At 32.0% G+C, this 13111-nt stretch overlaps 1 protein-coding gene across 1 annotated transcript; it reads right to left on the bottom strand.

The window, feature by feature from the left end:
- Positions 1 to 9564: 9564 nt before the first annotated feature.
- Positions 9565 to 12244, bottom strand: LOC113731940 (cytochrome c). The gene is made up of 3 exons (XM_027257475.2): positions 11968 to 12244; positions 10645 to 10778; positions 9565 to 9952 (listed from the first exon to the last, which is right to left on the bottom strand). The coding sequence occupies exons 1-3, from the start codon at positions 12077 to 12079 to the stop codon at positions 9857 to 9859; spliced, it is 342 nt and encodes a 113-aa protein (XP_027113276.1). The 5' UTR covers positions 12080 to 12244; the 3' UTR covers positions 9565 to 9856.
- Between the last annotated feature and the right edge of the window lie 867 nt (positions 12245 to 13111).

Raw genomic sequence — 13111 nt, 5'->3', positions numbered from 1 at the left:
AATTACAATTAAGGAAATCAAGATTTTTTTGGGAAAATATGTTTTAATTCATTGTGTAGTTTAAGTTGTGTTGAAAACCAAAGTAATCTCTTCATATGTGTAAATTTTTCAAGGTGTAAATTTTGTTTTTGTTCCAATATAACTAAATAAATAGTTTACGTCAAAAAATTTACACCTTATAAAAATTTAATCTTATTTTATTTTTATTGTTGTTATAAATTTCATAAGTAGGATAATATAAGGGTAGTATTGGAACAAAAGTTTTAGCTTTCTTATGTTTCCTCTAAAGGGGTTTAAATGCTATAAAAAATATAATTTAAGAGAGATAAGTGATATTTTAAAAACCTTAAAGGAGCTAAATGATATTATAAGAAACTTTGGAGGAAGTTTCTAAAATTATCCAATAGACTAATGGAGAATTTTATTCACCAAAAAATTCCTCAATTTGATAGTTACGTGGGATGTTAGCCAGTAAGCCTTTTTTTTTAGTATAAGTGAGATTACGCTCTTTCTTCTTGTACCATTCAATACATCATTATGGGGCGGGGCAAGATGTAGCTATTCAATGAACTATTGAATACCAGGTAGAAGCAGTGGATTGCCAATTGTATTTCTATGAGAAATAAAATGCAAGCCCCTCGACAACTTATGAGCACTTGTTTGCACCCAATTAAAAATTGGCATCAGCTAGGGAGTAGCTCCACATGCCGCAATTTTGGTAGGTTAAAAGTCCATAAACGCGAGTATCTGTTGTTCCTAGTCTACTCAACAAAATAGTAGAAAAAATTGGTCATATGCAATAATCCTTGGGGATACGCGGAAATGAAGCCACGTGTACTCCAATCTTAAACTATAAACGCTTACTTGACAAAAGAGTTATAACTGTTTAAATTTAATTGTTAGTTGACGTAGATAAGTAATTATATACATAAATAATTAAAAGGAATTAATTTTATATATTTTATATTTTCACAAAAATACATTTATTATAAATTTATTAAAGAATCTTGGTTTATAAGGTTATAGTAATATGGTAATTACAATACTTAGTGTAGTTATATTGGCAAAACGTGATTAAATAATTAGATCAAAAATTAAAAGTTTTTCCTTAAGGATAAAATTGAAAGTTTATAAAATGTTATTAAAAAGTTTACACTAACCGCGATCCCTCTAACTTTTTGTATTGCATAGATAGTGGCTTTTTAACTAGAATAAAAAATTGTAGATGAATAATTAAAAACATTATGTGTCATGTACACTAGTATAATATTAACTTTAAAAAATAATAGAACAAATTGAAAGAGTGAAGAAAATTTAGAAGAAAAAGAAGTAGAAAAAAAGGGAAAAATGTAAAAATGTACGCCTATATTTTTGTAGTTACCACCAAACATTTTTCATGGGTTCAACAAAAATCCATTATCATTAACTAATGATAGTGAGAGTGAATAATGAATTTTTAGTAAACAAATTAGTTTTAGTTATTTGGTTCAGCAATAAAGTTGGCCACTATAAGAGAAATTGAATGAATTTTTCACAATCATACGCTCAAAAATTAGATATTATTAAAATTGGAAAATGATGGAATTGGATTCATGTTTTGAGAAAAGGAATTTGGCATTTATGTCTTGTTGTCTCTCGGTTCTTCATACTCTCCCAATTGAGCATTTACATAGATGATGATTAATTTATCAACCCAATCTAATGTATATACATATATGCAATTTAGTCCTTCAGAGAGTCCTTAAAAAAAATAAAAGTCCTTTAGAAAGTCCCACCTTCCATCCTCTTCTACGTATTTCACCTATGATTGTCTACCGGTTGCCTAAGCCCATGTGGACCCATAAGCTTTTGACGGTGGTCCCCGGCAGAGTTGTTGTGACCGTAGTGGTTCTGCAAATGGTGGGTGGGAAGAAATTCCCACTTTTGCACACTAGAAGCAACCGACAAAACTTGGGCAAATTTATTTAAATATTGTTAATAAAACGAAAATTCAGAGAAGTAAGGCTGGTCAAAGGACCATTTCTCAAAATATGCCTCCTGTGATTTTATTGGAACACACGAGGCCGTTTTTACCGGAAATTTTTTTTCTAAGGTTCTGTTTGATAAAACTGAATCTGAAATTTAAATATTAAAATAATTAATTTATTGAATTTTAAGTACTGAAAAGAAATATATGAATATCTAAATTTTAATCATAAACCTATTTATATTGTTTGATAAACATTTATAACTGAATGCTTAATAAGTTAAATTTGATAAGTTTGCCCTTATATCTTTTCATCCAAAAAAGAAATAAAACCTACGATTTAATTAGCTAAAAATCTTAGGTATGAAAATGACAATATTTATTTTTAAATCAAATTAATATAAAAGATGAAATATATTATATGAGAAGTATGGAGAAGATGTGAAAATCATTCAAAAAGAAGAAAAAAGAAATAGAAAATCATTAGATAGAGAATATTAGATTGTTTAATTAGATAAGAATTTTGAACATAATTAACAAACAAGGGTAGATTTGGTAGATAAGATAAGGTAATTGAAGTAATTCTATTGATTCTTATCAGAATTAAGCATCGAGTTAGGATTCTTGTGCTGAAAAAAATACACACAAGTTCAGCACTACTTAACAAGTTCATCGAGTTAGCATTCTTGTGCTGAAAAAAATACATACAAGTTCAGCACTACTTAACAAGTTCACCAAATAGATTTTCATTTATCAAACATTCAAAATATCTGAATGTCTGAAAAAATTCAGATTCGTTATATAAAACGCTAGTTTTTTTTTTTCAATATGAAATTTCCGATCTCACAAAAGAAGTCAATGAACATTAGTCTATAAGGTTTACAAAAATTCTTTTCAGACTTACACTACTATCTTATTTCTCACACAGTAATTTAAATTAGATGCCCTTCACATTTACTTAATTTTAAATAATTAAAGATGTATAACTACAACAAGTTAAATTTAAACCCTAAATCTTAAGTAATATAGTTAGTTACATAATTTATATTATTTATTTATTTTTTGATGATATTACATAGTTTTAAATCTTTTAAATAATTAAAGTAGGTTTTAAAAAGGAAGAAAAGCTGGGCATCTTTTGCTAATTGGTGGGGGCACATGTCCATTACTTCAAACTAAGGTGCTGCATGACAGCTACTACGGCGATGCTCAATGCAAACCAACTAATCTTTCTTCTTTTTTTTTTTTTTTTTTATATTTGCAACGATAATATTTTTATAATCTAATCTATCATATTATAAGAAAAGGAGTAGTCTAAAGAGGTTGTGTAATTCTATAAGGAGGGGGAGCCTAAAAAGTTTATGAGGTAAGGATTAATAGGTATACAAAATCGATTAGACCAAAAAGGTATTTTTGCATCTTTTTTTTTATTTTTTTCACTACAAGTGGAATTTAAATCCCTGACTTACAGCTCACTCCCTTTTTTTTTTTTTTTTTTTTTGACCATTGAGCCAAAACTCGATAATTAAACCAACTAAGCAGTTGAACACTGGCTTTTCTTCAACGCCCTCCCCTAATCGTGCTGACACAAAAAATTATTGTGCTGACACCAAAAAAAAAAAAAAATCACTTCACATGCTTTTTCGTGTGGAACTTTACAATTTAAGGGCACAAGTATGGAGGGATGAGGCACAATTTGTTAATATAATACTAACGTCAATAATGGCAACTGGAAACACCTTGATCAATTCATTACTTTCAGTTTTGACGAGTCATTGGATGCGTGTTAAGCACTCACTGTTTACTTTGCCTTTAATTTCTCTCCCGGAAAAAGGGAAAAAAAAATTGAGCTTGGATCTATGATTCTGAAATATGAACTTTACCTTTGGGTCGGTTTGCTGATGCCTGCTGTGTGTCTGATATTATTTGGGTGTGTGTGTTTCATTCCGATTCCGGAAAAAAAACTACTCGCCATGGGTGGTGCATGTTATGCGGGAGGGGGTTGGGTCACCATCCCACATCGGTAGATTGTGGGGTATTTACCCTGAGCTTAAGTTCCATGGGTGCACCGTCCTGTCACCAATTGACTAGATGTGTGTGCTACGTGGGTCCCGCTTAGGTTACCTTTGGGTCGGTTTGCTGATGCCTGCTGCGTGTCTGATATTATTTGGGTGTGTGTGTTTCATTCCGACTCCAAACGCATTATAACTTCAGTCGTGTGAGATATTTTAAAAAATAAAATCAATTAAAAAAAATATATAAATGCACGAGAAGATATTAATTATTTTAACCGGTTAAGTGAAATTAGTATTCAATGGCCGCCATTATAAAAAAGGGGGAAAAAAAATCATGCCTTGGAATTTTCTCGCTTCTAGAATTATGCTAAAATGAGAGTTCCATATTCCATGCCTCAGTAAAGGTCACAGGTGCCGACTCATTGTAATCGGGACCAGCATACGATCTTTATCGTGACTCTGACAATATTTACCTTATTAATGTGATGGGGTGTGGGGTTAAATCAATTTGCTGAGTGCATACTAATCAACTGACTAAACATCTTAGGTGCAATATGTCTATGTCGGTTTGCTAACCTTTTTTTTTTTTTTTTTTTTTTTTTGGAATTTAAGGGATCTTGTTTTGCATTTAATTTATTGTTGGTACGGGCACACTAGTATTTATTATTACTACTTCTTTGCATGTTGAAGTTTTTTTTTTTTTTTTTTTTTTTCTGGTTGTGCCGACTCTCCTGGAAAATTAATGCTTCAAATTTCTCTTCTTAATTAGATACACAGATGTGCATGTATTTTGCGTCATGTTTGATTTGGTGCATTTATGTCATTAGCACGGGTTTATTGAGTAAAATTATCTTCTTCTTTATCTAAAATAAAGATACTCGGCGAACAAATATTTTTTTAATATAAATATTTAATTTTTTGTTACCAAACGCGTTTGAATATATTAAGATCTGAAATTATTAAATTTAAATGTTGAATTGAATTATCAAATAAGTTGAGTATTTGCATTTCAACTATATAAGCTTATTAATATATTATCAACTCATATGGACCAGCTTTTTTCACGTTCGATTAGAAGCTGAATCAGCTCATATGGTATCCTCGAATTGTTCGACTCGAACCATGTCAGTAAAAATTAGAAGTATGAGCACTATACACAACTCGAATATTCTCCATTGAGAAGCCATGACAACGTATTGTTTCATCTTTTCAAGCAAAAAAAAAGAAGAAGAAAAAAAACGCGCTTTCTAAAAAAAATCTATACGTGACCGAATCAATGACTATACGTTTCATTCGATCAAAAATGTTGCAACGCCTCGCAATTTCACAAAAGAAAAAGAGGAGGAGGAGAAGAAGAAAAGCACGCATCCTGAAAATAACTAAACGTGATCGAATCAATAACTATGCGTTCCCTCCATCCTGTAAAATTTATCACATTCAGGGACTTGTGTTTTTTATCAATAATAATATAAACACATTGTGATAAATCTATTACTACTACTTACTATTTTAGTTTCATTCTTGTCCATATATTGAAAATAAATATAGAATACTGCAGGTGTCGTTAGAAGGGGTTGGGACAAATTGTGTCTGTATTTAAAAGTCCAAACAAAAAACCTGTCGTGTTCAACCACAAAGCTTGGACGTGTTCTTCTACCAGAAAACTGGGACCACATAACAAGATGTCCAATCTAATCGCGCGAACAATCCTATCGAGTTGCAACAACACGCTAGGCTTGAGAAACTTGGGACCCAGTTACAACATGGAATAGGCCCACAAAATATGAGATATACGAAACAATTACGGAGGGTGGGTGCGTAAACGAAATACAGGACTTATATATATATTTTTTTACCACTTTTCCATGCGTTTTGTATGCAATAAAACACTATTACGAACATAAATGAATTCGGAGCCATATTTATAGAATTTTCAGCTTTTTTTTTTTTTTTTTGAAAAGGTGTACAAGTCAAACAAAATAAAAGTATTATTGACTCATGAATATCTTGTGAAAGCTGCAAAACTAACGAAAATTATCGACACCAATCTGTTTTCAATTCAAAGGAAAAAATATAAGTGATGGAAGACTTGTGCAGATGCTTTAAGAATTTTTAATTTCTTTTTTCTATACAATACAAATCTTCAATTCTTTAGTATAATACCATCATTTATTTTTTAATTTTTTAAATCGTCTGACTTTGTGTTTTTTTCTAATAAGATGATTCATGTTTCGATTAACAGCGTAGCATTATTTCGAAACGATTATATAGGGGTATTAATGTCATTCTTTTACAATTTTAGATAGACAATTCATCATTAATGTTTGACTAGTCGTTGAAGAATAAACGTGTTCGTGTTTAAAAAAAAAAAATTGAAAACTTGATCGATTCATTCTATAACTGATTTTGGTAATACAAAATTCAGAAAAATCGATATATAATGTTGGTTAAAATGGTTTAGAAATGGCTATCAAATTTACATTATCCAATTACCAATTACTGGCCAAATTTCCATAATATAGTGACACGCATACGCACATAAATATATATATGTATATACGTTACTCAATATAACATTAATTGTTAATTCTATTTCTAAATACTAATTAGTTAATTTAACCATAAATATACTTGAAACTTGAAAGTCGAGTTTAGATTGAAGTTGAGATGTTTGGGTTTAGTTTCATAATTTAATTTGGAGTTCTTGTTTTATTTCAACATTGTATAAGGATTGGGATTGTACGTTATGACTTAAGAGTTATGAACCCAAATTATCTTTTCCATATCATTCTTTGAGCTAGGTTGATTAAATATTGTTGGAAAAACAAATGGAATATTATTTTATTACAACACAAATTTGAGAAAATTAAAATATTTTAACTTACTATTGACATTTCTAATTTCGGATATTACTGAAATATTGATTTTTTGATCTAATTACCAAAACCAAAGTTTAGATTGTAACCCGATATTGATCTAAAAAAATTCATTATCGATTTAAACTAAAGGTTTGTTTGGATAGAGATTTATTAGCCAAAATTTATTTGCTTACATCATCATTACAATTTTCAATGCACCTTTTTATCTTCCCAATTACTTTTTTATCTCACAGACATCACATCACAAAAAGTGCTACAGTAAAAATATCTCAAATAATTTACAATCCAAACAGAGCCTAATTCTTTTTGCCCAATTCTATATTACCGGTCGATGAACAATCTTAATGAAAGGAGCAAAGTGTATATATTTAAAATTCAAGAGAGGACTAAGTGTTATAACTGGTCAAGTTTAGAAGAGCGAACTTTAATTAACCCTTTTTTTTATTTCTTCTTCTTCATACTTTTCTCATTAATCTTTATTTTCCCCTTCTGATCACTGCTTGATACGCTGTTATTATTTAGTTTCATTTTACTAAGCTTGCACGGCAAGCCATTTTGGATGACGTTTTCCTTCGTCCTTGACTCGTTCATTATTTCCGTTTCTAAGGCGAAGCAATCACACAGTTTAATTTCTAATCTAATCACATCCACGTGTAGTCTCCTCTTGCATTCTAGCCCCCTTTTGCATGGCATGCATTTTTTATAGGGTAAAATATAAACAAGTCCTATGTGATAAATTTAATACACAGAAAAATCTCCCGTGATTTCAAAATATATAATAAGATGTCCTGTATTTTGAACTAAATTATAAAAATGACGGAATCCGTTAAGCTTAATGGAAATGACTTATTGGAACCTAAAAAAAAAATTTATACATAATTTTTAACAAATATACCTATTCTACCCCTTAACCTTCAATTCTCTCTCTATCTAGAGAATAAAACAAATGATTTTTTTGAACTGTCTTTTGCTTAATTATATCAGGGCATTTTGGTCGTTTCGTTCATTTCTGTTAAGTTTAACGGATTGCGTCACCTTTATAATTTAGTTCAAAGTACAGGGTGTCGTGTTGTATATTTTGAAATTACGGGAGGCTTGTCTGTATATTAGGTTTATCACAGGGATTTTTTTTTTTGTTTTTTTACCCTTTTTAATATTACGATGCGGTCCCCGGATTTCATTGTATTTACAACGTTGCATCCTCCCTACCACCGAACATGTTTTGCTGCCGTCAACTATTCTCGAAGCCCTTTCGTTGCTGCGCTTAATTCATCCAATAACACAATTTTCCCTCCAAGGTCCGCTACATTATTGATCGCTACACGTTTCCTCCTCTCAACGCATTCCCACGTCTTCAAATTTGAAATTCTAGTCACTGTCAATTGTCATCAATGTAGTGGACAAATATACGAATCATCATCGGAGCATATTCAATGTGTGTGCACTTTGAAAAATTTACGATGCCCTAAAGTTATATGAGCAATTTGTGAATATGAAAAGAGAAAAAAATCATAAAAGTTTATAAAAGGAACAAAAGATAAATAGAATTATTCAACTAAAATGCATCTAGAGCTAACCAGGATCACAATAAAAGATTAGAACCTCAACAAAAAAAAAAAAAAAAATTAGACGAATCCCTTGGAAAATTCAACTATCCTTCATATGGTGGTTAAAAGGCTGTAACCACTCCTTCCAATTTTTTTCGGTTGGTATATTTGAAGTTGAAAATCATGATTATTTATCAATAGTGAAGGGAGAAGTGTTATAGTAGTGTTTCGAATATCATCAGACAAATATGGAGATTTAGATAAACATGAAAAATCAAATCAGAAAAACTGCATTAGACTGCTTAGATAGAAGGCTATTTCTCAAGGCCCATAAGTTGAGTTTTAACCATATGTTTGGGCTTGCCCATGATGGTAAAATAAGAAAACCAACACAAATCATTTTGCTACATTTGAAAAGTGATATAAATTTTGTGGCAAATCAAAAGGGAAAGTATAACAATAACACAAAAGAAATAATTTTTATGAACCATAATCCTCTAGCAATCAATTACGCATGAACAGGTTACATACAATCCGAAGTGGCAAGAAATTATGATTCCAAAAATATGGGATGGACAAATTACATACAATTCAAAACAGCAAGAAATTATAAATCAGAAAATAAAAGATGAATCAATTTACTCGATATTTGAATCAAATTTAACTTGATAAGAGTCGATTTTAGCTTAATTTGCTTGCTAACTAGTCAAGTCAAAATTTAAACAACTTCACTTCATTCGCTCAAATATAAAATTGAATTCTGTATATTAAAATTTCAAACTGCTTAATTTGCTAACTAGTCAAGTCAAAATTTAAACAACTTCACTTCATTCGCTCAAATATAAAATTGAATTCTGTATATTAAAATTTCAAACTACTCAAATGCAACTCGAATTTAGCTCAATAAAAGCTCATGCAAATTCAATTCGTTAAATAAACAAATGAAATTTAAACAAAATTTTAAACTCGCTTAGATAATTGAACTAGTGTTTTGATTTGATTTATTTACACCCCACCACAAAGGGTCTGCCGCAAATGCTCCACCCCGTAATTAACATTACTATTTCATGTCGACGAAGAACAGACGGCTTCTTAAGAGTCTCGTGGCACGGTATCATTACTTTCAGTGATAAACAACAACCAACCATAGGGGCAAATATGGGAACATGGCCTCAAGCGTATAAACTTCATATACGCCCGTTTATCTTTAGCTCTAGATATCCCAGTACATAGGAGAGTTCAAAAAATGCCCGGACACTCATCTAATGCAACAAAAAATGCTTTACTGTTGGCCTCAGAATCAACCAGATAAAACAGTAGCAGTGAAGAACTTCGTGGGCTTATTTAATGGCAAGTACCAAAAGTTTTCGAGGACAAAGAATTTCAAACTGGCACTAATAACCAAAATCATTATAAATCACTAGTTCAGTATGATGCTCAAATGAATCTTCAAGCGCTGGTTGCATGCTTGAGATAGGCAATGAGATCTGCACGCTCCTGTGGTTTCTTCAATCCAGGAAAAACCATCTTCGTTCCAGGAATGTACTGCACCAACAAAATTCTCACAATTCAGAAGTTGCAACAATTCCAAACCAGACGAGGCAAAAGAGAAACCAGATAAAAGCAAAAGAAAAGTTCAGCATTGGCTACAACCCAAGCCATGACACTAAGGTACACCATTAACCCAGACAAAAAAAACAGGGGAAAAGTAAGCATCCCCAGTCTTAAGGAAAAAAAAAGAAGATATTTTAGTGCCTTTAAATATTCAACTTTATTCAAATTTAAAATATTAGGCCCCTAGTCTTTTATACTTTTCTGCACCCGGTAATTTATGTTTTATTTATGTTTCAACTCCAAACTAACTGGTCCCTTATCATGGTACTTAAAAATAATTACTAACATACTAAAGCTACAAACGACATACATAAAAGTGACCCCAAGGTACTAAATCTGCACAAGTACAGATCAAACATTCGAAGCTCAAACTTTACTAAAAATTGAAATTAGTCAGAATTAGAGACTACAGCTCTAATTCCCCACCTTACACAGGGAAAACAGCAACTCCAGCTGCCACCACAAGCCAAGGGTAGGGGGAATGCGGTCAATATTAACTTCTATTTAGCCAAGGAATTAAATTATTGGCAACTAGAGGAAAATTACCCAATCACTCATGTCAGATATAACATCAAACCTATAATACAAGATCAGCTCTACAAAAAAGAAAAGCCAACACATACCTTCTTAGGGTTAAGCAAATAATCATACAGCGTATTCTCTCCCCAGATGACAGCCATGTTCTTGTTAGCAGCAGAGTAAGAATAACCAGCAGTTGTGCCAGACTGCCGTCCAAAAAGGCCATTCAAATTGGGTCCTGAAACAGCCAAAATGCTTTAAGAAACACAAGCAAAGATTGCACGTTTCACAGAAATATAATAGCATGAAAGCAAATCATAGAAATAATGGATCTCATTTGAATTTTTCTACAGTCACTGAATGTCCTAAGCTCAAACACAGAGATGGCATAGCCATGAAGATGCAGCAACTACAACATTGCCCTTGAAGGTAAAAACAGGGATTTAACAAACAAATCTTGATGTCATAATGATGATTCAACTTTTAATCATTTAGACAAAAACCAGTACAATTAAGAACTATATCCTACTAGCTTTCCATAGATGATGCTCTGAAATACAAATTCACCTGTGAATCCCTGCACACACATATTATGTCACGAGCAAATTGCACAAATAACATCAAAAGGTACTGCATAGACAGTACTGATCATATAAACAATGAATAAATGTCTTGCATCATATTGCAACTTCATTACTTGAGAAAGCTGTAATCCAATTTCAGCAACTCATTAAAATGAGTCATGTTTGTCAGACAAACAACAACAAAGCGTTAAAATGCCTAACAAACATGCAGAATTTCAATGTATGTTTGTGATTTACAGAAAGCCTCGAAATTATGGTCGCACATCCAATATATGCAGCTATTCCTGAGATCCTTCTTAAAAGAATATCTATCTGTCTCAGTAAACCACAGACAAGTAAGACAATCACACCCATTATTTCCCAATCCAAAGTATCCTTCACACCTCAATATTCAAGAAGTAAAACCTTATCTACAGCATACATGATGTAAACCTCATCAATGAAAATTTTTTCCTCTAATAGATCAAATTTTACACGATAAATTTACCTATGGATCAAAAATAATTGAGAACAACAAAACGTATAACTATCTTTCTCTGTAAAGGTATAGAAGCCACCTCGAACTTCACACATGAAAAAAGAATAAGCGCCAAGCATCCAAGACTTGAATCTATATCTCAAACTACAAAAAGTACAATTAAGACCTCGAGATTTACAAGATGAAAAACCAAATACAAGCACATACAAATGAGATCGCAGCTCATCCAGATCAGACAAGATAGAGAAAATAATAAATGCGAAGAAAAAGCAAAAAAAAAAAAAAAAAGTAAGAGAAACGCAGAAAATCAGAAGCAAATCCACATCGGACGAATTAGAAAGATAAAAATGTGGTCGAAAATCAACCTTGTTTGTGACCGGCGCCTTTGTCAACGGTGTGGCACTGAGCGCACTTGGTCTTGAAGATCTTCTCTCCGCCTTTAGGATCACCGGGAGGAGCTTGCTCGAACGTTGCCATTTTCCCGAATGCAACCAAAAAACGAGACCTTAGGGTTTTCTAGCTTTTTTTTGTTTCTTTCCGGCTTTGAGCGAGAGTGCCTGTTTTGAGAAATTTCTAGGGTTTTCAGGGAAAGAAAGAGAAGTCACGTACTGGTGGCTGTATTTAAATATTCAATTATTAATCAATTTCTTTTCGGGTAAAAGGGCGCGTGCTTTTAAGGCGGCTTCACCCGTCACAGCTCTTAATTCTACTAAAATGACAACTTTAACCCTTTCACTTGCGGTACAGATTGCGCGGGTGACTCGGTTTCTCGCCGTCTGCGGAGGTCGAAACAAAAACGTGGTGCAACAGAAACTCTAGTATAAGCGTGGATTCGTTATTACATATTTCTTTATTTCGAAAGATATTCTCTGATTTGTTGGAGGATGCAGGACTTTCCATTTTGTTTTTTTATTTACCTGTGCTTTCATTTTGAGTGTGTTTGGATTGTAAGTTATTTGCCCAAATATATTTGCTTACATCATCGTTATAATTTCCAATACACCTTTTTATCTTCTCAATTACCTTTTTATCTCATATATATCACATCACAAAAAGTGCTACAGTAAAAATATGTCAAATTACTTACAATCTAAACTTATTTTTCTATTTATAGTAGGCCTTTTTTATCCGTAGAAAAAGTTTGTAGGTTTGACTCTGATCACTGCGACGGACTAGGGTACGGGCTCTTAGGACTAGAGGTGGCAAATCAACCCATTTAACTAGATTTACCCATACCCGTCCATGAATAGATGGGTATGGATATCTTAAATTTTTGTATATGGGTATAAATGGGTTACCTAAATGGGTATTATTGGGTAACCCATCAAACCCAATTAACCCATTTAAAATTCTCTTCCCCCCAAGTCTCTTCTTTTCCCCTACCTTTTTTTTTTTCAAATTTTTCATTTTGTCATGATGTTAACATTATTATTATTATTATTATTATTTGTTGGTTTAACTTATTATTTTATTTTTTCTTAGTTTGTTAATTTGCTCATTTTTTAGCAT

The sequence above is a fragment of the Coffea arabica genome, chromosome 2c (assembly GCF_036785885.1).
Source record: "Coffea arabica cultivar ET-39 chromosome 2c, Coffea Arabica ET-39 HiFi, whole genome shotgun sequence".
Taxonomy (NCBI): domain Eukaryota; kingdom Viridiplantae; phylum Streptophyta; class Magnoliopsida; order Gentianales; family Rubiaceae; genus Coffea; species Coffea arabica.
The sequence above is the reverse complement of the archived record's forward strand: the minus strand, read 5'-3'. Positions and strand labels throughout refer to the sequence as shown.

Excerpts from the sequence above, each read along its gene's own strand:
- LOC113731940 (XM_027257475.2), bottom strand. The coding sequence starts at position 12,079 with ATGGCAACGTTCGAGCAAGCTCCTCCCGGTGATCCTAAAGGCGGAGAG. Across the intron at positions 10,779-11,967 it reads AGGCGCCGGTCACAAACAAG|GACCCAATTTGAATGGCCTT; the intron begins GTTGATTTTCGA and ends TGGCTGTTTCAG. Across the intron at positions 9,953-10,644 it reads ATTTGCTTAACCCTAAGAAG|TACATTCCTGGAACGAAGAT; the intron begins GTATGTGTTGGC and ends TTGTTGGTGCAG.